At 45.2% G+C, this 26,691-nt stretch overlaps 1 protein-coding gene across 1 annotated transcript in view; it reads left to right on the top strand.

Annotated features, from left to right (window-relative positions):
• The window catches only part of PHLPP2 (PH domain and leucine rich repeat protein phosphatase 2), a 631,402-nt gene that overhangs the window by 562,100 nt on the left and 42,611 nt on the right, over positions 1-26,691 (top strand). Inside the window, exon 15 of the mRNA XM_086945488.1 lies at positions 11,870-12,000. Coding sequence (XP_086801614.1) covers positions 11,870-12,000 — 131 coding nt within the window. The remainder of the gene's footprint in view (positions 1-11,869; positions 12,001-26,691) is intronic.

Genomic DNA, 26,691 nt, shown 5'->3' with positions numbered 1-26,691 from the left:
AGGGCAGTGGCGGTGATTCTTTCCACAAAATGATGGGTGGGCACCCTCGAAACACAAAATATAAGTAGCAACGGGTTGGGCACCAGTAAAGGCGCATAAATAGCGGGGTGGGCACCCGCTTCAGAAATAATAAAAATAAGCGGGGTGGGCACCCGTGCTGCCATTAAGCAAGGCAGCCATGAGGGGTAGGCTCCCTCAGTAACACAGCAATTTGAAATAAAGCGCTTCCCAGGCGCTAGGGGGCACAGAGACCATCAAGCCCCCAAGGAAGGACTCCCAGACCAAAGGGGTCCCAGCTACGCAGTCCAGCAGGCATCCAGGGGCTGGGCAGGGCCCAGGGAGGCAAGCCTTCCCCTGGGCCCCAGCAGCAGCCCACCCCTGGTAGATTCTAGTCAGGAAAACAAGAACATTTAACATGAGGTCACAGCCTCTTTTTATACACCAAATCCCTTTGTCTCTAGGGTGCAGGGTGGGGGAAAACCAGACGCAGCTTGTTCTGGAGCACTTGTTTTGCTCAGCCCCTCTCCCTATTCACAGGACAGGCTAGGGTCATCAGTCGCACCACAGGGGGCGGAGCCAGCATTGTGGAGGGAAAACCCAGCCCTATTCAGGTCCCAGGTGCAGCCCCTCCCTGCCATCAACACGCAGATCTCCCCATTCACCACAGGAGCCGATCCATCCGGACTTCTGGAGCCAGGCACACCAGCCAGCTCCAGCCAATCACAAGCAAGACAGTCAATTCACATTTACTGCACAGGCAGGCCAACTTCTAGAAGTGGCACTTCCACACTAGACACATTAAAGCTGCACACATCATCGAGCAACATTTAATCACACAAGTCCGCACATACCAAACTCGACCATGCACTCCCCACACATCAGGAACTACCATGGACACACATATCCCCCATGCATTCCTATGGGAGGGCAGGCCAATCTCACACACGCACTCAGAGAGTGCACGCACTTTACACTGCGCCACCGTGCTAAAGTGCGCAAAGACCGGAAATTACTATACTGATGTAACATTAAAAGGCAAAAAGTTCAGGGGTGAACCTGCCAGAAGGGCCAAGTCCAACAGTTACTGACGTCAGTGTCGTGGCCTTGAATCCTCAGGATCGTATGATGCTCTACATCATGGGTACTCACAAACTTTCTGTCGGGGGCCAAAATTACAGTGAGGTTTGTGGCCAAGGGCCGCACCGGTAGGAGTGGAGTCAGTGGGGGGCGGGGTTAGAGTAAAAAAATCAAACCCGTTTTGAAACATTACACAGTGCGATAATGCTGTATTTCAAAAGCAGATGTAACTACAAAGAGCACATTTTGCTAATACTTTTTTATTAGCAGACAATAGCAATATTAAGAGGTATTGCATAGCTTCCTATACATTTTAATCCCAATTCCATCAGTCTCTCTCTCCCCCAGTCCATCTCGGTCTCTGACAGTCAATCTGTCTCTGTCAGTCTCTCTCTCTCTGTCAGTCTCTCCCTCTCTCTCTGTCAGCCAGTCAGTCAGTCTCTCTCTCTCTCTGTCAGTCAGTCTCTCCCTCTCTCTCTGTCAGTCTCTCCCTCTCTCTCTGTCAGTCTCTCCCTCTCTCTCTGTCAGCCAGTCAGTCTCTCTCTCTGTCAGTCAGTCTGTCTCTCATGTAAACAACAAATCTTTGCTTAGCATAGTTTGCCACCCTACTGGTATTTTGCTGTTTGTCATTGTATCCTGATATATCATATACAACCAGTGACATTATACCTGCGACAAGTCCGGACTATTGGCTTTGCCAATGGTTGTTAGTTGCATGGGAGCAACAACTATGGCTTTGTTGTATATATATATATATATATTATAAAATTGAAAATGCTTCAGTTCTGAATCGATGAGACTTTGAAGGAACTAAAACAAGTCTATTTGAATTACATCAAAGTCTTTGAGCAATGAAGCTGGTATTGAGATGCGATATTGTTGGTTCACCCTGAGGGCGAAAATGGAGACCAATGGTTGTTAGTAGCATAAGATAAATAATCAACAACTATGGCTTTGTTGTATATCATATCTAACATTGAAAATACTTCAGTTCTGAAATTATGAAACTGTAAAAACTAAAACGGGCCTATTTGGAATTGCATCAAAGGCTTTGTGCTGCTGTTGAGTTGATATTTATCTAAGGGCGAAAATGGAGACCCCAGTAGTTGTTAGTTTCATAAGATAAATAAGCAAACACTATGGCTTTGTTGTATATAATAATGAGAATGCTTCAGTTCTGAAATGATGAGATTGAAAGAATGAAAACAGTGGATTTGAAATGAAGGCTTTTTGAGCAGTAGTGCTGCTGCCGAGTTGATACATATTTTTTTCACCCTGAAGGCAAAAATGGAGGCCCAATAGTCTCAGCAGCCCTGCCTGCTAACTCGGGGAGAACAAACTCGCATTAAAAAAGTACATTTCAGCCGATGATTAACTCACAATATGTCACAGAATACGGGAACAGCGCCATCTACTGCCATAGGCACTTGAATTAATATGCTTATGCAAAACCACTCGTAATAATTGAAAAGAAAAACATACATAAATAACTCTTCTGCCCAAGATTTTAAGCACCCTGGAAACCCCCAAACGATATCTTTAACTTTTGTGTGGTGCATAAACAAGATCTAGCAAAAGAAAACCACAAAGTATGGGGGCCCAGCAATAACAATTCTAGTATTGGCACACACTTACTCTTTTCAAAGGCGAGGAGACGCAGCAATTGGTGTCAGGTTGCAGTGAATCTCAGCTCGGTTTCAGCTGGGCACACACTGCTTCCATTGGTGTGAGTCCGAAGTAGGTCCTGCTGCAAGCCTATGACGTCACGAGGGCAGGTGAGGGGGTGCTGCAGGTGAGCATGGAGACACTAATTGTCTGCACATGCCCTATGATCTTTCTCGGCAAATGCGGCCCCCAAGGAGACACCACAACAGCCGTTATGGCGCTGAGTCCGTGACTGCAGTGGGGGCCGCAAGGAAAGGTCTGGCGGGCCGCAAATGGCCCGCGGGCCGTACTTTAAGTACCACCGCTCTACATGGTCCACCTCCTGATACCATCACAGTATGATTGATTATATAGACTCCATGAAGTGATCAAGTGGGGGAAGGGAAGTATGAAAACAGCGGGGAAGGAGACCTGTAACGAGAGCAAGAACGTTGAGAATACAGAATTCCAAAATAGACACAAAGATACCTTAAAAACATCCACCGGGTATTTTAATTAATACCTGTAAAAGAAATGCCGTCTAGACTCGTAGACAAATTTGTGTGTTACAAGGCTCCACTATGATCTAAAGATGGAAGATTATAATGAATTACCTTTAATGATAATATAATCCTCAGTTGGGACCCTCCCTCTCTAGAAACAATACCTACTAATGGTTTTGAAGAGTGGGCCGTAACAGGGGGAAGAGCTGTCTTCCTGCGCGCTCAATACTCCTGTTGTTAAAACACAAAGAAAACAAACAATTGACCAAGATGATGGTGTTGAGAGGGTAGAGCACCCCAAAGGAAAAGCAACTCTTAAAAATCCATGTGCAAATATCAATAATTCTTGGTATATTGCTAGGTTCCACACTTCTCATATAGTGCATTTGCTCCGTGATTCCAAGGTATACCATTTACTGTAGACAACATGTAACCCTCGTAGGAGTTTTACTATGCGTGAGGATACTTTGATATAGATATATATACAACAGGTCCCAAATAACTAAGTTATTCCAATAGTCTGTGGATAACAATACTCCTTGCTTCAATAAATAAATGCTAGTGCCTGCCAGAGAAATCCGGCTTTGTGTTCTCTCTGCACGAGCTGCGACTCAGCTCTCCAACACGAGAGAACACCACAAAGTACCTTTAGTTAACGTAACCACAACAGCATAATCCTGCGTGCTGCAATTACTCGAGGGCGAAGTCGGATGCGTTAGTGGTGAGACTGACAGTCAGTAATTGAATGAAGTATTACTATGCCATGTGATTCTGGTCTTGGAGTGTGGTGACAGTGACCTAATGTAAAGTGATTTCCCTATATATGATTACGTGCTGTATTCTACATGGAGGGGGGGGTACTGTTATTTTTGCGGATCATGACCCTTTTGGGGTTAAATGTAAAGTTGTCAAAGGTATTTCCACTATAGATGTGTATATATATATATATATATATATATATGTGTGTGTGTATATATATATATATATATATATCTTCAACACAACTCCACACCTCCACTCAGCGAGAGTTCCAAGGCACCAGAGAGAGAGCCCACAGGTATTTTTTTACCAAAAAAGTGTTTTATTTAGTACACCATTAGTGCAAGCGTGGATGATCAATGCGTTTCGGCTCCTGCCTTCAACTGGACCATAGAGTCCCGCTGTCTAGAACATCCATTTAAAGTGACATTGTGCATACGATCCCTTGTTTGTTTAATTTAATTAAAATAAAATAAACTACTGACCCTCATTTTTGTTACAGACACTGGTTATTCGTAACTGCCATTTTTACTAGCATTTCTAGTAGTAAAGTACCATTATTGCATGGCAGTAGAGAGCAGTATTTACCTAAATTCATGGTCGCTCTTGAGAAGCAATTAAAAAAGGAAGTATTTTAGTTGCTCATGTGCAAAGTGAAACAATACTTCTTATTTAAAGATAAGAAGAATTAAAAAGACGTGCATTTTAAAAGAAGGGAAGTATAATTAGAAAACAACGATTTTTCAAAAGGACAAGGGATTAGTAATTCAATATCTGTAAAGTACATTATAATCGATTGATTTACTATTCTAAAAAACTTTATTATCTAAAGTGCAATGTGCGATGACTCAAACCATATATTTGTTGAAAGTCCATTGTTATTCTGATATTAACCCAAAGTTTGTAAATAGCAGCTCCATGAAAAAAAGTGCTCAGTGCAGTGTGCAATCACATTCCAATTTGTCCTTTCTATTATCTTCTATAGTAGAATTTCATTTTTATTTTCATAATTATAACAAAACTTTGGATCAGTAGAGTGATAGTTATTCGACAGATTGAGTTCCATCGCACTTGTTGTTTTCTTGCACAGGATGTTATATCTTCCTCTTACTTATCTTCCATTTTCTAAATTTGCCACTCAACAATGTATTTTTCTCCTTTTGGTGCATTTATGTTCTTCCATGGCTCGTGTTTTGAACATGTCCTTTTTATGTGAGAGTACCCCTTTATTTTTTTTTCTTTACTTTTTTGTTTTTGTTGCTCTATTTCTTCTTTGTTTTACTCCTTTTTATTACTTTTTTATTGCAGATGTATGTGCAACTCTGCATCCAGATTGTGACCAAACTGATTTTCTGTCCCAATGGCTAGGATTAGTCTTGATTCTGTTTTTCTCAGATCCAGGGTTCTGTCACCTCCTCTTTCATTTTGTTTCACCATTTTGCACCAAAGTATGTTAGTACTTGGTTGTCTCCTGAGTGTTTTTGCGCAAAATGTTTTGCCATGGGATAAGAAAGATCTTTATTTTTTATCGCTCTGAGATGCTGAAGTATCCATACTTTCAATTTATTAATGGTGCTCCCAACATATTGTTTCTTGCAGTGACATTCCAAAATGTATATCACATATTTGGATTCACATGTGATATGATCGGTGATCTGCTCCACCTTCTCATTCTGCAGTCGATATGACCATGTGTTTCGACCATGTTCACAGGCTCTACATTTTGAACACTTCCAAAATCCGGGTGTAGTTAGCCATGATGTTATTCCTGTTTTTTTAATCTCCAGGTGGCTATGTGTTAGAAGATCACCTAAGGAGTCTGTCTTCCTATATGTAACTTTAGGTGTTGCTGGTAATTTTCTCCTCTGTTTCATCACGCATTAGGATGATCCAATGCTTCTTTATGATGGTTCTTAACACCTTGTTTTCGACATTGAAGTCCATGATCATACGTGTTACATCATCTTCTTCATGGTTCTCATTGGCTTCCAGTAATTCTGATCTTGTTTTGAGCTTTACCTTGGCTTTGGCACTTTTGATTACTCCAAGCAGATAACCCTTCTCTAGGAATCGTACACTCATTTCATCAAGATTCTGCTCGATGTCTGATGTTTCAGAGCAATTCCTTTTGGCGCAGAGCATTTCCCCATAAGGTGTGCTCCACTTCAAATGTTGTGGATGCCCGCTGTTAGCGTGGAGAATGCTGTTGCTGGCGGTTGGTTTCCTATGCATCCTTGTGCATATTCTCTGATCTTTGATAAATACTTCCACATCTAAGAATGTTCCCTGAACTTTACTGCATGTAGATGTGAAAGACAAGTTGTAATTATTGTTGTTCAATTTCTGGATGAAGGTTTCAAGATCTGATGACTCCCCTTCCCATATCACGAAAAGGTCATCTATAAACCTCGTCCAGGTTTTGATGTTAGACTTGTACCTGCTTTTCAGTACATCAGCTTTCCATACCCCCATTAATAGATTTGCGTATGTTGGGGCGAAAGATGTTCCAATCGCTGTGCCTTGTTTTCAGAGAAATATCTCTCCATTGAAGAGGAAAACATTGTGTGTCAGACAATAGTTCAACATTTCCATGATCATTTCCGCATGTTCCAGAAAGCTTAGTGATCTTGTTTTCAGGAATTGTCTGACTGCTGCTAATCCGTCCGTATGAAGAATTGATGTGTACAAAGATGTCCCATCTAAGGTGATCATGGTTAGATGTTCATTCCAATTCATGTCTTGTACCTTTTCCAGGAAGTCTGTTGTATCTTTTAGATACGAGGAGAGTGATGCAACATATTCCATTAGAAAGACATCTATATAATGAGAAGTTTTCTCAAGAAGGGATCCTATTGAGCTCACTATCGGTCTCCCCGGCGGGTTGTTGCGTGACTTATGCACCTTTGGTTAAAAATAGATGGTTGTTGTTACCGGATCGTCAACTTTAAGGTACATATATTCTTCTAAGTAAATCAAACCCCTCTCCTTCCATATCTGTAGCTACATGTGATATTCTTTAGTCCATGACTCCATTGGATTGTTCTCCAGTTTTTCATAATGATCTTTGTTCCCCAATTGTCTGTTCGCCTCTGCTATGTATTGCCCCAGATCTTGCACAACAATATTTCCGCCCTTATCGGCGGCCTTTTTGATGATTTTCGGATTTTCTCTTAACTCTCTTAGGGCTTTTTGTTCTCCTAAAGTTAGATTCCATGATCTCTTATTTATCTTGCTTCTTGATAGTTTGTTGATTTCTTCCACTACGACTTCATAAAAGAGGTCCACCTTATTCCCTGGAGGGAGTTGTGAACAAAATTTAGATTGAACTCTCAGTCCACTTTCTCCACCTTTGCATGTAATTATGCCTTCATTTTGGCATGTTTATATGTCATCCTCTATTCTTGAAGTCGATGTTGTATCTATATCTGTGGCAGTATTCCCTAGAGTCCTCAGGGTTGTTAGATCATTTTGATTTAATTGGGATATGGTGGTATGCGTTTGATTTAAGTTTCGTACATTTAGTGGTTTTTGTTCATAGTATTTCTTGAGTTTTTACTTTACGACAGAACTTATATAGATCAATTCGGAGGTTTGGAATGTCCATGTTGTAATTTGGACAGAAGGTTAATACTTTATTTAATAAGTTATTTTGGTCAGGGTTCAGGGTTATACTGCAGATTACCAGATTTTTTTAATGAGATTTGGCCTTATTTTTTGCTTTTGCTTTTCTCCTCCTCTTTTAGGTTTTACTCCATCTCCTGCTTCTTCGGGTTGGGGTTTGCTTTGTCCCCTTTCCCTCGTTGTTCCCCTTCCTCGTTTTCGCTTCTCCATTTGCTCAAGTCTCATTTTCTCGCAAAAATCCAGCTTGGCTGTGCTTGCTTCTTCTTCTGCTGAACTTAAATCCAAGCTATTGACTGTGCCCTTAGTCTCATGGCCCGTGCATATATTACTTGCAGTTCTATTTCTCAAGGAGTCATACTTTCTTGCAAAAGTTTATATCCGACCTTTTGCATAGTCTATTCAATCACAATTGAATTTATTAGCCTTCCTTTTTTCCACGTCCGTCTCGTGTTTGTTGATCTTTTTCTCCATTGTATCTATCAATTCCTATTTTTCATCATTGTCTGGGAATTTATCAAGTTCTTCTTCCAGCTCTTTGATTTTTTTTTTTTAAACTGTTTATTAATATAAGTAAAAATACCAAAGGGCTTGTAGTCACAAGAAAAGGTGCACTGCCATAACAATCAGCACACTGGATAAATAGTAAGATTGTATCCGGTGGTGCAAAGGGTGAGTGGAGAGCCCTTGGAACCACTCAAAGTGAGTAGTGGAACTACCAACTGCAGAAATAACGGGGTTACCCAATGCACTCAGACAGTAACACACTTGTTAAGTAACAAATAACGATTCTGTACAATAAGAACAGAGCAACAGAAGATGTCTAGGAATCTCCAGAGTGGGAGTTGTCCATTGGAGTCCTTTATTGTTTCAAACAGCCAGCCGACTTGTGTTTCATCGCTATTGTGAATCATAGGGCTGTAGAAAAACTAGTAGGTCGCCCAGCTGGTGATACTTCCGACCCAGTTTGGTCCAAACAGGAACACGGCCCGGAGAGAGGACACGCTTTGCACCTCACTAGGTATTGAATTAGAGTTTGGCGTCCTCATTACTGAGAATAGTCGTACCCGACTGAAGGCTCTCGAGTGTTGGACGATACACTCGCTTTGCTGGTGTGGAGACCAGTTTCTTAATTTATCCTATTGATGGTCACAGGCCCGGATGGGTTGGAAGTATCACCAGCTGTTCGACCTACTAGTTTTTCTACAGCCCTATGAGCCCTGAGGATTCGCAATAGCGATGAAACACGTGTCGGCTGGCTGTTTGAAACAATAAAGGACTCCAATGGACAACTCCCACTCTGGAGATTCCTAGACATCTTCTGTTGCTCTGTTCTTATTGTACAGAATCGTATTTTGTTACTTAACAAGTGTGTTACTGTCTGAGTGCATTGGGTAACCCCGTTGTTAATTAATATAAGGACAGTCATCGGAAAGACAGTGTGGAGTTATGAACATTTGAGATACAATGGTTAGCAAGCCAGCAATGTAAAACATTACGACATTCCCCCCCCCCCCCCCCCCCCCCCCCTTCCTGGATCAGAAAATAAACCCCTTTACTCGTAACCCACTCCATCTCAATTGTCCTCCTCGGACTCCTCATCTGAGCTGTCATCATCAGATTCGGATATGGGGTCACATATATCTCCCCTGTAAGATTTCCAGGCAGTCCAAATTTTAGTCCACTTTCGGGGGCACTTTTGATTTACATAAACAATTCTTTCAGTGACCATGGTAGTGTCCATGTCCCTACACCAAGCCTCCAACGAAGGCAAATCTGTTGCTCCCCATTTCTGTGCCACATTTCGTTTGGCTACCATGAGGCCTAGTGTCGCCCATGTTTGCCCATATCTCGATAGGTCATTAGGTTCCCAAACTTTGAGGAGGTCTCTTCGTGGTTGAGGCAACATGGAAACATTTAGAGTCTGGGATATAGTTCGGAGGACTTTGCGCCAAAAATTAGTTATTACTGGACAGTCCCAGATCGTATGAAAAAAGGAGCCGTCATTGCCACATCCCCTTAGGCAATACGGATGCTGTGTTCTGCCTATTTTATGAAGCGTGTGTCTAGTGAGATAAGTGCGATGGAGGATTTTAAGCTGGACAAGCCGCAGCCGGGGTGATGCAAGCGGCGCCTGCCATTCCGTCTCATCCATGGCACCAAGATCAGCCACCCACTTAACTTTCAAAGCCGCAGTGGGGTCTGGTTGGTTATTTATCAATTTACGGTATGTGAATGAAGTGGCACTTTTTGGCATATAATCTGTGAGTAACCTATCTTCCAGGGAGAAGCCTCAGGTATGTCTCCATTCTGCGGTAATACTGCGAGGAGTGCATGCCTAATTTGTATGTAACGGAATGTCTCGGTAGGCGCCAGCTCATATTATCTTTGCAGCTGATCAAACAGGAGGACCATCCCTTTGTCCCACAGGTCGCCAACTAGGGAAATGCCTATGCTGTCCCATTGGTCAAAGCCTCTGCTGTTCCTAAGCGACCCAAGCTGTTTCGTGTCCCAAAGGGGCGTGAGTTTGGTGAAGGTCCCCTTCCACCCCAAGTGTGCCTGTGCTGTATGCCATAGCATGACTGTGTGCTTTGTTGGGCCTTCCAGTTTCATCGCCCGTCGTTTGTTGTATAAGGCCGCTAACCAGCTCTTTGATTTTTAGAAGTGTGGCCTCTAGTTTCTGTTCTGCATGAATAATTAAGATTCTCATCAATTTCAAAGAACATTCATTGGTGTCTATTTGCTACTGTTTAATCAAGTCCAGATCTAAGTCATTTAATGCAGGCATAATTAAAATTCTCAGGCCTATTGGCACGCTCTTGAATTCTATATATTTTTCTGAGGTTGTTTTCTCCCATCATTTATTGACCTCGACCATTCTAGTTTGTTGTAGTTCTCTGATGACATTTTGAAGTGTTCTTCTTCTCCCGTCTGTTTATGCTCCTGGGATTGGAATGCTCACTCGTTGCCATGTTATCATCCAGGAGTTCATTAGCTCTTTGAGCTCGGTTCCTGCTCTTTTCTGCCATATTATAGTCTATTTCTAGGTCAATGAGGGTTCAATAGAGTAAGTCTTTCGCTGGCACTGGTTGTAAGTTTGGTTCGTATAGTTTCCTTTAAATAAAAAAAAAAATATATATATATATATATATATATATATATATATAAATAAATAAATATATACATTACTGCGTATTATTAAGTAGTGTCTGTGTAATGAATGTACTTTTCTTTTTCCTAAAGAAAAAGCAGGGACTGGACAATCATTTATTGGGTGTTATTACCATGTGCCAACGAATGGTGGTCACTATCCCACACCACTTCCTTTCAGTAGGCCTTGGACTGCTCTTCTTTGCTTCCCTGAGAGAGTCAAGTGCTACAATGAGGTGTTTGGTTCCCAGTGAAGCGGTGAATGTGAACCCATTACTTGTACAGGTCACAAAGCTAATAGCCTGTTTTCTCGCAATATCAAACAAGAATCTTTGTGTGATTCAGGCTGCAAGAAATCCTCTACTTGAAATCTGAATGGGAGATAATGGTTAATATTTTGATATTTGCTTCTTTGCAGACTTGCTCCTCAGATGAAGTGTTGCCAAGCAGTTCTTATGCCAATTAATCAATCAATTATCTTAAAACATTTTCCTTACATAAGGAGATTTTTAAATACAATTTTGATGATCTACTTTGATATTTTTTCCCACCCTTAGGAAAACCTTACTCCTAATAGAATTTAGATACTGTTTTGAATGCTCTAACACATGCACTTATTGAGTCTGTAGCTTTTGCTCATATCAAAGTTGTCTTTTATGCAAAATTATTTTAGTGAGTTATAGAATAAGCATGCTACAGGATTATCTTTCCTAGTAAATTTATATAACAACTTTTAATTAGTTTGAATGCAGACAACAGGAACGTAATGGGTGAGCAGTTCTGGGAGTGGGTGAGGCAAAGCTACTCTAAGGCTTTGGTGCTTAGACTTTTAAGGTCTTGGTACTTAGACTTCTAAGGTGATGAAGTGCTGGACATCTGCTTCAAAATTGTGAGTAGAAACCGGATAGTACAAATGAATTGCTGAAGGGACGAAAAGAGTGAGTATGTGAGTTACTACAGTGTGTAACTTGGGAAACCTTTATATGCACTAAATTAAGGAACTTCACTCCTTGTCTAACAAGTGTTGCATTTGAGTTCAGGAAGCTCTTGTCTTGACATTTGCAATTTGGTGTGTTCGCAGACAGATGTATCATTATATTTTGTCTGGTTTTTCACAGCTTGTTGACCTGAGCTGTAACGATCTAACTGAAATCTTGATCCCAGAGACCCTGCCCACCTCACTGCAGGAACTGGACCTGACTGGGAATGCCAACCTCGTACTGGATCATCGTGCCCTTGATGTTTTCAGGTAATACATCGTATAGGTGCTCAGAGTGTAATTTCTGCATAAACATCAACTGTATCTTACCCTCCTTCAATCCCTTCCTATTTGCTTCTCTTCACATGCATCTCTATTTATGCCTCCACTTTCCTCTTTTCTACAAACTCCCATTTGGTGGGTGGAAAACAATGTGGTGCACTTGTCTAATGTACATATTTCTTGTAATCCTCTGCCTTTGTCTGAATTGCCAACAACGCTATCAAAGTACTGCCTTGTCTGAAACAATTCACATTATGAAGTCTCTGCCATCTGTTCTCTGTTATATTTACTCCCTCACAGACCATTCTATTATCTTCCCATCCCTACTTATTTATTTTTTTTAAAACATTTAGTTATTAGGTTTTTTCCAAATCGGCAGCTCACATCCAAAACAACAATTGTACATTTCGTTCCCCTCAGCCGAGGTGATGAACATCACAGTAAGAGTACATGTCAACGATAATGCCTGAGTTTGCAACCGTGGAAAGCCCACTATCTTCAACATTATCTTTGGTTTGTCTTTTCATAAGCATAATCAAACCCAACTGTTTTAAACTCCCCCCTCGCCTCCTATCCCTCATCCCATACATCGCCCCTCAGTGCCCTCCCCCCTCTGCCAGGTCTATGTAACTCAAGGTCCATGTATCAAAGTAATCATGTGGGGCCTCCCTGTGTCTCCCTCCCCTGTCCTGGTGCCCCCTCTCTATGGAGGACGTCTCATCTGTGCTGTCTATGGTAACGTGGGAGGCCTGTCCTACTATCTCCTGCATCATCACTCCCCATTCCATTAGCACCTCGGGCAGTTTGGCATCCCTCCTGGTGTTCCGTATGTGCCCCTCCTCTGCTAGGGCCCATTCCCGTTGATCCGTTTTCCATTTTATCAGTAGAAGTCCTTGCTGAGTTAACCAGTGGATCACAATACGCCTCTTGGCTATAACTAGACCCAGGACCAGGAACCGCCTGCTTATCTTACGTTTCGGGTCCCGAAGGAATCAAGCTCAGTAGACAAGCACAGGGATGCAATGCTATTGTCCATCCCATTATCCAGGCCAGATCTCCGAGAACCGCCCCCGAATATATCTCGATCGTTGGGCACGTCCATACCATATGCAGAAAATCTGCCGGCGTCCATACCATATGCAGAAAATCTGCAGGATCATAGCGACATCTGGGGCAGTGTGGGTCCCTGGAGCCATCAATGGCGTGCAGCCTCCTGGGTGAGAGGTACGTCATATGTATTATGTTGTACTGGATTTGCTTAAAGCGATTACTCACCGACACCTTCCGTACACTCCCATGTATCTTTTCCCAATCTCGCGTTGTGACCTCCTGTGGACACACCTGCTGCCATTTTTCTTTTCTAATTCTAGGGGGCCGTTCTTTTTATCGTCCCTCAACGCCCTATAGAGGTGAGTAACACACTTTCGCCCTCCCGCCATAGCAATCATAGTGACCAGGGTTTGTGTGTGCCCCGGGGCTTCCGGAAATGTGGGCCATAATTGCCGTGCTGTTGCCGCTAATTTTGCATATTGCAAAAGGTGGTCACTGCATCCTGGTAAGTGATAAATTTACCATTCGGATAGAGGTCAGACAACAACAGGCAGCCCCCGTACTTCCAGGCCTCTATTGACATCACCTGGTATATTTGAGCAAAGGGCGGCATCAGCCAGAAGTCCGCCTCAGGGGCAAAAGGTCTTTCCTAAATTATTCTAATGACCACTCGATCCAAATTGCAGCCCCAAGCTGCACCTAAGGAGGACCTTGCACTGTGAGCACCCCGACCCGCCATGATAACGCCCCTAGCTGTTGATCTCCATACGTACCTGCCAGCAGGGACCTCTCCCAAGAGGGATCCACGTCCAACCAGGTTATGGCATGTTGCAATTGCAATGCAAAATAATAAAGTTCCAAGTCTGGGATCTCCAAACCCCCTATACCCCAACTATGTTTCATGACTTCTAAGCTAACCCTGCCTCGCTTTCCGTTCCATAATAATTGGACCAGCAGTGTATTGAGTTCCCTGAATACCCGGTGCGGAATTTCAAAGAAGGAGCCTTGCATGGTATAAAGACATCGGGGCAGGACTACCATCTTTATTAGTGCAATCTTTCCCATCAGGGAGAGGTTAAGTGTGTTTCAAAAGGTAATACTACCCTGCAGCCCCCGGATTATCCTCCCCATGTTGTGCTGATAAAAACACTGCCTTAGTCCTACTGACCCATATCCCTAGGTATCGGACGGTGTCCTCTGCCCATGGAAGCTCCAGCACCGGGCGTTGGTCCCCCTCCCCAGTCGCTCTCCGTTCCAGTTGCGTAGAGCTGTGACTTTGTTCTGTTAATGTAAAGCCCGGAGACATCAGCGAGTTGGGCCAACGTCGTTATCAATGTCGGCAATGACTGGGTCGATCGATTCAGGTGTATTAACGCGTCATCGGCGTACATTGACACCATATGCTCTGAACCCCCACACGTATGCCCTGTCCTACATGTATTTTGCGCAGATGACACGCCAACGGCTTCATTGCCAGGGCAAATAGCAACAGGGAGATCAGGCAACCCTGCCGCATCCCCCTCGCTATAGGAAATGTGTCTGACACGTAACATCCCAATACAGACCCTAGCCATCGGACGAGCATATAGTCATTTATTCCAGTTTACAAACCCCTCCCCCAGGCCCATTTTAAGCAGTAACTGCCATAGGTAATCCCATCTGATCGAATCAAACGCCTGTTCGATATTGAGGAACACCAAGGTGCTCTGTTGGGCCTGTCCCTCCAAAGATGGCATAATGTGCGCCAGGTTGCGGATATTCCGCAACTTATTTTTGCCCGGTATAAACCCGGACTGGTCGTCATGGACCAGCTGCAGAAGATAGCGGAAGAGCCTAGACGCCAACACCTGGCTGATAATTTTAAGATCTACATTCAGCATAGAATTGGGCCTGTAGGAGGAGAGGGTCCTTCCCACGTTTGGGGATCATCACGATCCGTGCTTACCGCATGGAATCTGGGAGCATACCTCGTTCCTCGGCCTCCACTGTGATCTCTAGTAGTTTGGGGATCAGCACTCTGCCATACTCTTTATAGAGTTCAGCTGCTATACCATCCATTCCCAAGGACTTCGCCATCTTTAGGTGGGCGATTGCCGCCCTTATTTCCTCCCCACTAAAGGGGCACCCCAAGGACTCCTGACTGTCCACGTCTAAACTAGGCAATTCCACCCTTGCCAAATATGCCTCCACAGCCTCAAGGGTCGTGGGTGACTGGGTCTCGAAGTATATTTTACGTAAGTGGGACAGAATTACGTTATTTATTTCATGTTGAGCATACACCATCTGGTCAAGGTCGTTTTTAAGTGCCAGGATTAGGTGAGGCTGAGTCTCCTCCCTAATCAGGTGCGCCAGCAGCCGCCCTGCTTTATCTCCTTCCGTATACCAGCGACGCCTACTCGCAGTTCTAGCATATTTGCCTAGTGAGTCCCATATGTCCCCTATCTGCCGCAGCACATCATCCCATTCAGCCGACCTCTCTCTATTTGTGGGAAGTTCCTTTTCCAATGCCGGTAATCGATCCTCCTGCCACCGCAGATCACGCTCCAACACTTTTTTTAACCCCCACCTCCGTGGACATACATATCCCCCGTACTACCACCTTCATTGCGTCCCACTCGGTCGCCCTAGTGCTAGCGGAGCCCCAGTTGACCTCCATATAATAGTCCAGCCCATTCGATATGGTGTCTTTATAGATCGGGTCGCCAAAGGCTTCAATATTGAGCCTCCAGAGCGGTACCTTAGCTCTCAGTTGGGCCAGCGAGTAAGCAATTAGGAGCGGGGAATGATCAGACAAATAGCGGGCTAGGTATTGCGTCTCTGCTACCCGATATATCCACACGTCCAACAAGCCATAATTGTGAAGCATTTGGCATATCACTTCTCTGACTCTAGGTTTGGCATCCAGTTTTGGAGGGAATCGGTCGAGCTCCCCATCCAGGGCACAATTAAAGTCACCTGCCACTATCAATTCTGTATCTGGGTCCAGATCCAGCTGTCCCATAACTCGGCTCAAAAACCCTCCATCATCGCTATTCGGGGCATAAACATTTACCAGGCATATACTGCACCCATCTAGGGTCCCCTCCACCACCACAAACCTCCCATCAGGATCCGGTTTAACATGTACAGCCTTAAAGGGGACTCCCGGTGCCACCCAAATAAGCGCTCCCCTAGCAAACCCCGAGTAGGATGTAGAAAAAAAACTGACCCCTCCACCTGCGTTGGATGAATTTCAGAGTGTCACCCCATGGGTGCGTTTCCTGGAATAGAGCTATACTGACCCCATAACGCCTAAGGTATGATGCCACCTGGATCCTTTTCACCCTATTATTGAGCCCCCGAACATTCCATGTGATCAGTTTGTAATTCTGGTTATCCCCTGACATGAGTGAACATATTTCGGTATCACAGTCCCCCGCCTATGGTGTGGGGCCCCCCTAGTAGTAACATAGTTTGCCCCCGCAAGAGGAGAATGTCTTCGATCCCCTGTGTGACAACATAGACCAGACCCGGCAGCAACCCCAACAAACCCACAACTGGAAACCCCAACTCCCCCCACCCACAGGTGGTAGCCCTTCATTCTTACAACCGGTCCTGGTTTGAGAACTCTGAACTCCGCCCCAAAGCTCCACCCACCCCCTAGAATACTCCTCTCAACTTGAAAGAACTATTACAACCACGCTTATCCACCCAGGTCCGTTTAAACCTCCCTCCCCACTTAGACTCTGTGAATCAGCCGACTGACTGGCACTGCGCAGTCTCGCCTGACTGAGGTCTATCCAGGTTGCCTCGGTACTCTACAGCGGCAAACCTAGCCAGCATATAGGCAAAATAGTGTACCCTCCTCCAACATTTATCAAACCCCCCTCCTCCGGTCCATTGGGCTCAATGTCCGTTCATACGAGTCTCACGGTAAAGTCAAATGCCCCGTGGGCCAAACCCGGTACTCACAGTGTCTATGGTTTAGAACCTCCCGATCTCAGCGCCAGTTCCCTCGTTCACTTGTTTCCAGAGCCCTCTGCAGCCGCGCCAGTGGCACCGTCCTAAAACGACTGTGTTTCTTGCACCAGACAGAGTGGAGAGAACTGGTTCTGCGTCAGGATCGCCTCTCACTCTGTAAGGAGAGTGCCATCCGGTCCCACCAAGATGCGTCCTCCATCTGCCCGATCTTGTTCCCGCCGCTGTTGTCCTTCTTCACTACGTTGCTGGTTCCTCTGTCGATTGGTCCGGCGTCTCTGCTCCTGCCATCCCCGGTTTTGGTCTGGACTGGCCAGGCCCAGCATGTCCATCCAATCTGCTTCCTCCGATGGGGCGCCACAGAAGTGGACTTTGTCTGCGTACTGCACTCGGAGCCTGGCCGGAAACATAAGGCTGTATTTAATGTTGTGACAATGCAGCCGGCGTTTAACACTCAGGAAGTCATTCCGCAGGTCTTGCACTTTTTTAGTATAGTCATGGTATATGTGAATGTCTTGGTTTTCAAACCTAGGCAGGCCGTTGCCACGGATGTGCTGTAAGATCATGTTCCGTTCCCTAAAATTGAACATCCGGACAATCAAGGCTCTAGGCGGGGATCCCGGCCTCGGTGGTGGCCCCAGAGATCTATGTGCCCTTTCCACCGCAAACATTTTGGAGAGCCTAAGGTTGGGGAACGCTTTGCCAATCCAGTTCTCCAGAAATAGGTCCGCTGCCGGCCCCTCCGCCTTTTCAGGAAATTCCAAAAAGCGGAGGTTGTTCCTTCTAGATCGTCCTTCCACGTCTTCCGCCCTGTCCTCCAGCCGGGCCGTATGGTCCTGGAGTGCCGTCTCCCGCAGCTGCCTGACCTTCGTCTGCAGAGCGCTCAGGTCTCCTTCCGTGATGGTAACCCTGTCTGCCACCTTCCTGAGATCCAGGCGCAGGTGTCATAGGCCATCCCATCCATTTTAGTTTCTAATGCCGCCCTGGAGTCTCGAATTGCGTCCAAAATATCTGCTTTATCCCGAGCGGCCGAGTCCTGGTGGGCCCCTGCACCATGTCTGCACGAGGACGGTCCGTCGCAGTCGGCCCCGGAACCATGTTTTGCACGATTTTATTTGTTTGGGCGCCTCTTAGGGGTCGGTCCTTCCCCATTATCAGCGAGGCCGTCCTAGGGTATGTCTCAAGTTCCGCTCCGTCCAAAAATTAGTATTGCCACAAACAGTCCAGGGAAGGGGTTCCCTCCGACAGTCCACCTCCTCTCGGGGCTTCAGCATTGTCTATGTCCTCCGCTCGGAGCAGTTACCTGGCCTTCCGTCATTCTTCACCTCGTGAGACTGGCCTTACGCCGAATCGCGAAACGTACGCCTCCGGCCTATTCCTCACTCCAGGGGGTAACGCTGATCAGAGGGGGACTCCTCACCTCACCACCTGGGGTACAGCCCCCGGCCTCTGGCACTGTGCATCACTGTCTGGCCCCCAAGCAGTTGCCAAGTCTCGTTCCAGACCCACCAGCTGGAGTGCAGGTAGGCTCACCTCGCCCCCTCAGCCTCTGTTAAGGCCTATCTCCGGCCTCCAGATCCGTTAGTGCAAGGATACAGGGGGGCAAGCCATTCAATGGGTGCGTGGGGCAGCGCACCACCGCAACCGGGCTCTAGATGCAGGCCTCAGGTATTACAGGCCCACCTCCGGGCCCCCAGGCAGCCTCCGCGTGGTATTCAGGCATGGCCTGCCAGAATGCATGCAGGCCGCACCGCCGCTGCCTCTGGTATATCCCTCCTCCAGCCTGTTGGGTCCCGACAGCCGTCTCCTCCGTCTCATGGTTTGCTTCCTCTCTCCTGGAGCCTTACTGTTGGTGTAGTCGGCGCGGCCGGACTCACAGAGGCCACGGGGGTCCTCCACTATCCCCCGATGCCCGCCTCCCAGTGCCACCAGGAGGCCACCGACACAGGGATCGGGAGTCTGCCAAAGCCGCTGCAGCTCTTGGCGCGGAGGTAGGCCTCACCGCAGCGGCCTCTCTTTACGCTCTCCCCTAGTCCGTGGAGCCCGGTCTACCTGTCTCACACTTCGGTCGCCGTCGTCCAGTGTGTTTTGTCCCCCCTCCTGGGGTCTGAACTCTGTGTCTGCCTCGCGTCGGGATTCCCCGGGGTCGTGGGCCTCCACCACTGCCCGCTGATTTTCCCCGCTCAATATCCGATGACGGCCGCCATTACGGGGATCAGGATTCCCCGGGTTCGCCGCGGCCCGTATCGACAGTCCTCCACTGCAGGCTGCTATCACCAGGAACCACAGAGTCAGGGGAGGTTTCCGCTACTGGTGGGCACCATGAAGCTAGGATTTTGCAGGATTAACGCTATTCGGGGCAGGAGCTCAGCAGAAACACGTCTACATGTCTGTTATCAGGCCACACCCCCTTCCCATCCCTACTTATGTAGGTATTTCTCAAGCACGCTCCTCTATTAGCTTCTTGTATGTCCACAAAGGAAGAGCCACTTGAGAACCGCCTTAAATTGGCAGTAATACTGTTGTGTCTCAAGACCCAGGGATCATGTTGTTGCCATGCGTTCCTTAAACCTCTCTGTTAGAACTGGGGGTGTCTAGCTGGCAGAGGCAGGTACCTTTGACCAAATAGGGACCCTTGCTTCTAGTCAGGATAAGGGGGTACCCTTCTAAAATAACCCCTGCTCACCCCATTGGTAGCTTGGCACAACCAGACAGGCGTATCTCAGAGGCAGTGTGTAAAGCATTTGTGAACACATACGGTAATACAGTGAAAACACAAATGGACACCGCACCAGTTTAGAAAAATAAGTAACTTTACTAGTCTGAACACAAGACCAAACAACAAATCCACAATACTGTAATCAACAATAGACTTTAAGTTGGTAGAAATAGCTTAGTTCAATTTAGATGGTAAATGCAACACTTTACTCTCAAAGTACTTTGGATGCGTCACGCAATACAAACAAAAGGGTCGCAGGGAAGGTGATGCGTTGGTTCCTTGCTTCGGGGGAGGTGATGCGTTGGTTCCTTACTGCGGCGCAGGGGAGGTGATGTGTCGGTTCCTTACCGGAGAGGAAGTGATGCATCGGTTTCTTTCTGGACAAGATGGCGCCTCGATGTGATGCGACGATCCGGTGTGATGCAACAAAATGGCTTCTTGATGCGACAACATTGGATGTGGTGCATGCATGCCCGACGGCCGTGCGGCCAGCTCAGTAACTTCTGAGCCACGACAGGGCCTGTGACACGCTCCTCCGGTGATGCGACGGCGACCTTTGCAGCAGCAACCCACTTCTCCGGTGATGCGACACACTTCGTCGATGATGTGACGGTGAACAGCTGCAGCAGCAGCAAGCTTCTGTAGCGATGCGAAGCGGTGGAGAAGTGTGGCTCAGGGGTTAGAGGCGGCAGACCCGGAAGCTGAGATCGGTCCTGGACCAGGGTTCAATTCCCCGCCTCGGCGGGTCTTGGGCTAAAAATTCCACGGACTCGATAATTCTCGCTCCGGTGCCTGCTCGACTCACGGGTTCACACTCTGCGACTCTGGGCAATAGCTTGCTTAATCTCCACAACGGCCCCTCGCGGCGGGATGCCTGGCTTTCACCTTGTGGATACCCTGCCTGGGGTTATCTCACAGGGGAATACCAGGACGGGTTCCCTAAGCAAGCGCCGGGAAACCCACTGCGGGTAGCTGTGCGCTATATAAGCTCAAATACATACATATAAGCTCAAATACAACTGCTGCGGCACGCTTCTCCTTGTTGCATCGCGCTCCCAGCGACTCACAGTCTTCTCAGAGGGCCCAAGCAACAGTAGGCGCCTCTCTGCAGGCAGAATTCCTCAGCAAGGGAATTCAGGGGAGCTGGTGGTGAAGTCTTCTATCCCTGAGACGTCAGGCAGGAGGCAAGCACACTACAAGCCCTTGGAGATTCTTCCTCAAGATTATGAAAAGTTCACAAAAGTCATTCTCCCTTTTCCTTGGCAATAAAGTAACCACTGCAGGCCAACCCCAGAAATAGCAAAACAGCAGAGGGGCAGTCTCATCCTTCAGCTTCCTTGGTTATTCTTCTTGGCAAAGGGTTGTCCTGATTCCCAGAAGTGATCTATAGTTCTGGTGTCTGGGTCTCCTCTTTTATACACCAAAATCCCTCTGGGCAGAAAGTGTCTGTACCTAGTCCGAACCAGTTCTGGGTGCATTATGCCAGTGAACAACTTCTTTCTTTGTCAGTGTGGGCCGAGTCATCAGACACACCACAGGAGGTGGAGCCAGCATTGTGGAAGGCAGGCACAGCCCTATTCAGGCCCAGGTGCTACTCCTCCCACCACTCCTCATGCAGATAGGTCTATTCAGCCTTTTGCTGACTCACCCTGCCTCCTAGAGCCACCCCACATCCCCTGTCACTCACAAACCAGACATGGAATACACAACCTAGCAGAGGCAGGCTTGGATGGTTAGACAAGAAAATACCTTACTTTCTAAAAGTGCTATTTTCAAACACAGAATGTGAAAATCAACTTCACTAAAAGATGTATTTCATCATTCTCAGTTCAGGCATACTAAAATTGAATTTCGACCTAATTCCCTGAGTAAGTTAGGATTATAAGATGTTATAATCAAACTGCCCTTTCTTGACTATGGTAACAGGTAGCCTTGCAATAGTGAAAAAACGAAATTGGCTGTAATCAGAACATGCCACACACATCAGGGCATGTCCTACCTTTTACATACAATGCATGTTGTCCTTGGGCCCACCAGCAGCATTTGATTTACAGGCCCTGAGCACACATGGTGCACTGTGCTAGGGTCTGGCAAGTAAATCAAATAAGCCAATCATGGAGTCACAAATCCATTACAACAATTTTCAATAGGGCGCACTTGCACTTTGGCACTGAATAGCAGTGGCAAAGTGCCAAAAGGATCTAGACCAGCAAAACGTAGCAAAAATACAGGCGGCAACAGCAAAAAATGGAATGGAGACCCATGCCAATGGTGTCAGGTCTATCACTCTCTAAGTTGGAATCATCTTTTGCCCAGAAGAGACAGGAATGGTCAAATTGGAGTTCCATAAGATTAGTTTGAACATTCTTTAAAAAAACTTAATTTCTCAGTCATGCATGATGACGTAGAGAGATAGATGTTTCCATATCTCTAGCAACTGAGTCTGTGGTGTCCAGATTTGATCAACTTCTATGCTGCAGTTTGTCCATCCCTTATTAACTACAAAATGTCGGGATGCAATTGATCTGGTAGATTGAACAGAACCATCTGTACCATATCCCAGACAGCATATACATAGCTTCCGAGGAGACAGGTGGCGTTCAGCAACTTGAGGGCCATGCTACCCGCTGAGAAGGTCTTATGTGGATTCCCTATCTGACAGGGTAGTAGGAAAGGCCCTTACAACAATTGTGAGAACCAAGGTGCCCGAACCACCAGGCTTTCCGGTGATGGATGAGAGGAAAGGAAAGCTGGGTCCCAAAGGTCTGGACTTTGATGTCTCGCAATTGCTCTCTGTATTGTACTGGAAGAAGTGTGTTTCTCCCAAACCGCTAGAATAGGCACTCTAAGGGCATCATTAAAGGGAAGCAGGGGTGCTGTCGTTTGTAACTTTTTGTGCAGAACATCTATACGGATGTTGGCTTTGGTCTTGGTTGTAGGGAGATGGAAAACTAACATCTCTGCCCCTTTCTTCATCACTGAATGACCTTACATGGAGGCAAGCCAGTTGGGGAGATCCCTAGTGCCCCTAAGGGCACACCTTAGAAAAACACAAATCCTTTTGAAGACTTAACCTTAGTCTGTCTCACGATTTATGATATGAAGAAGTGCAGAAAGTAACAAGGACTAGTACAGAGCACACAAGCGCAGGACAAGAGGGGGGATCCTAATGGATATCTATAAATATAATGAAGATTTATGGAAACCATTGTTAACTTAGGCCTTAAATGGAATCTATGGCGCTTTTGATTTTCTTGAGACCTTCTGATCCTCCACTATTGTCCCCATCATGTTATCAACTGATTTCAGTTTTACAATCTACAGTTAGGTTATTGGGCAGGGTTTTCATGAATTGACTGCAACAATGGGCAATAAACAATGGTATACTCTTAGATGTACAATTTGGATTCCATAAGGACATTGGGACGATAGAGCAGTGCTAACATCTATGTATTCAATAATTTGTTATCTACATTCGATCAGGTCAGTTGCCTCAAGTTATGGTCAATCTTGTCATCTAACTGAGTCGGGATGGTGATACTGTTGCCTATTGGCATTGTACACATACATCTTCATGCCTGTAAGACGTTATGGTCAGGGAGGCGAGCACACACCCTCTTTCAGCTCAAACAGATGTTAGACAAGAATGTGTTCTTGCTCCGTTAATCTAAACTTAATTTTTAATTAATTGATGTTAGCATCCCACTCTAAAGATTGGTATCATTGCCATATCTAGGAGTAATCTTTGACTCGAAGTAGGGTTGATCATTTCATCTGTCAGCTATGTTGAGTAAAGTCAGTTGAGTCAATAGGGGAGTACACTCTTACAAAACTTGACATGCGGGGGGGGCATATCCTATCTATACTGAAGATTTACAAGGCTAAGACCATGGCTATTGTGAGTTATGAAATGGGTAGCTGCCTTAACTTACAGACCCAAGAGGACTGTTTCCTAAAGAAGATTCTAGGTCTACCTGCAGGAAACTCCATATTTGTATGTCAAGAAGAAACTGGGTTATCATATATTTTGGATAACAAATTTGTCAGCTGCTTGTTATCCTCTAGCTGTTGATATGACACAGTGCACATGCTGGTGTTACAAGAGAAATAGCTGTGGAAATTGTCAAGAATCCCATTGCTGTTTCAATTCCTAGGTTATTCTATATTAGGAAAATTCCTGCTTAGTTGACCTCTTTTCCCAGGTAATCATATTATACACTGCTGATTAATTTCTTGCTGATGGATGCTGGACATAGCATGAGGTCTGTAGTCCTAATGTTATATCAGGTGATATGGAAAGTGTGGGCGTGTTGATGCTGATGCTATAGTGGAATATGACCATCTAAACTAGGAGGCACTTGGTGTTTTCATGTATTAAGTGAACAGATGTTAAATTTGTAGTTCTGCAGTAAACACGTTTGAAACTATTTAAAAATGACCGCTTGGTCAAAAAATAGAGAGGGCAGCCTTTTTAATCTTTGTATCCATCCAATTAAAAAAGTGTGGCTAGCACGCAAGCCACCCTGTCATTCAAGTAAAGTTCTGAGGGATCGGGAAGAGAATGTGTTTGTGTAAAAGTTGTAGAATGGCCAGGTTATCTAAAAATTGTCACTAACCCCCTCCACAGGGTTCTGCTCACAAAGTTTAGGTCGAATTTGATCCATTACACACTAGGCTGTTTTATTACATGGTCTAAACCTGAGGATGCACCACCCTGCCAATGCGATAGCTTCTCCACGCAAGACACTTTACATTTTATGTTCTTCTGTGGGCTTTTTACAGCAGCAAGGGAGAAGTACCTAATACCTATCCTGAAGGAAGCAGGTTTTCTTCAGGTCAAGCCAGCGTTAGTTTTTCTTCAAATGTTGAGCAACACTCATATTACTTTCCGCGTTGCATCATACCTAACAGCTGCATTTAGAATAAGGGAAAAACAAGCCCCAGGGAACTTTCTATTTTAAAACTTTGTTGTGTATCTTAACTGATTTTATATTTTTACATTAAATGGTCTTAATTGTACTGATTTTTAAGATGACAATGAACTGATCTTTGTATTCAATTGCAATTGCATTTTACATCTGTGTTTTATGTATTGCCTTTTATGATTTTCCTGAAAATCGAATAAAGCGTATTTTGACTGACTGACTGGCCATGTTATCTGTTGAATGCTCATATGCCTAATGTCTTGGATGTGATGTTTTTCCTAAGGTATTAGAAGTCACCTGTCTGCATGGAACAACGTCTGTAGTACCGGTGGGAGATTGAAATGGGTATCAGACCCAATGCAAGATAAATGCCCCCTTTGAGAATCATGCCCCAAAAGCACAATGTCTTGGGGAAAGGTTTTAGACTAACTTGGTGTAGTGAATGTGTGGCGTAGACAAGACGCAAAGGTTCAGGACTTTTTATTGCCTTCCACAGATTCTGCAGCAGACTTGATAGGTTTTAACCCCTGTAATAAGAGTTTGAATAGGTTCTAGGTAGGACATTGTCAGATCACTTACCTCAACATCTTCATTACATGTGCTGTAGATGCAGTACATCGATTTCTACATGGCATTTCAGTGGGATGATGCTGACCGGTGCGAAATTTAAGCTAGATCAGGATCTCTGAGATTCAGTCATACCTGTTGATTAATTGGCGAATGACAAGGTCAAAGGCCCTGCCTTTGGATGTAATGAAATAAGTGATATGTGGATTCTGTACAATGTGTGCAGTTAAGAGTCATTTGGTGAGTAACTTGGAAACTGAAAATGGACTTTTGGAGGCTGATTGCTTCATCATTCAGACAAGGTTGGCAATATTTTAATTAAGAAGCGTGGTCTGAGATTAGTCTCCGACAGGCTGGAAAGGGACACATTCTGTAGGCAAAGATTGCCTAGGGAGGTTGACAAGATGGGTAGAATGCAGGCCTGACATAACATCTCTTGGTGTAACATCCTAAATGTGACAAATGTTAGAGGCTAAGGCATTGACATGCAGAAGGATATAAATGGTCATTTAGACAATATATGCTTTAGATTTGCTTACAAACACCAGAGAAAAGATTCGAAATATGACCTTTGATAAATGGACGCTCAGGAATGGCATCACATAGGGGTGATCTTTGTTACCACTTTGGTTTACTGTGAGCATTGGACCTCCTGGTGGCTACACACCTTTAGAGAATGTGATATTGGGGACTTAGGGTAGGTGGATGGCAATCTATGCAGACAGCTCTTTGGTTTATGTAAGGGATCCTGAATGAGTGACACCAGTTGGAATGATTTGCAGATTTGTCTGGTGAGGAGTTGACCGAAAGTAAGGCTTTTTCCTAGATTGCTTTAGCACACTGAGCTAACTAGTCTCCTATGTTTGGGCTTGTTATGGGAGACAAGAGCACTTATATGTTTAGACTTGCTTATAAAATAATCTTTGTGAGAAATGCTAGACTTACACAATGTCTGAGTATTTAGCAGACTGCTTTCTTATCTATTCTTTCACTTTCTGGAACGGAACACATAGCAGTAATCAAGCCTGCAATAGTCCCCGCGTGACTTTATGCGAGGCATGATGTGTTCTTTTTCACATAACTTACTTAGGGAACTAGATACCAAAAGCCTGATATCTTCCTTGTGTCCACGGATCGCACCCAAATGTCAAGCTCATAACTCTAAAACGTCCTTCTGAACAGGGTTGGCTGACCTTACCTGATATTAAACTGTTACCTAGCATTAAAGTTGTAGTTTTCAGCCAGCTGGCTGGATGCCGAGTCAAACAATGTGAACAAACTATTAGCTGAAATCCAAGGATTTAAATCTTCTCTTAAACTTTATTGTGAATTTGAGAGTGAAAAGGCCACCTTTGATTACCTTGTTGGCTCAGATGTTTACGAGTGTTATAGGCATAAAGTGGTCAGAGGAATCCCCAATAATCTAGAGGTACTGCTATGTAGACTTGTGTTTTCTCTCAT

Source organism: Lissotriton vulgaris, chromosome 12 (genome assembly GCF_964263255.1).
Source record: "Lissotriton vulgaris chromosome 12, aLisVul1.2, whole genome shotgun sequence".
Lineage (NCBI taxonomy): Eukaryota > Metazoa > Chordata > Amphibia > Caudata > Salamandridae > Lissotriton > Lissotriton vulgaris.
Note: the sequence above shows the minus strand (reverse complement) of the source record. Positions and strands in the feature narration are given on the sequence as shown.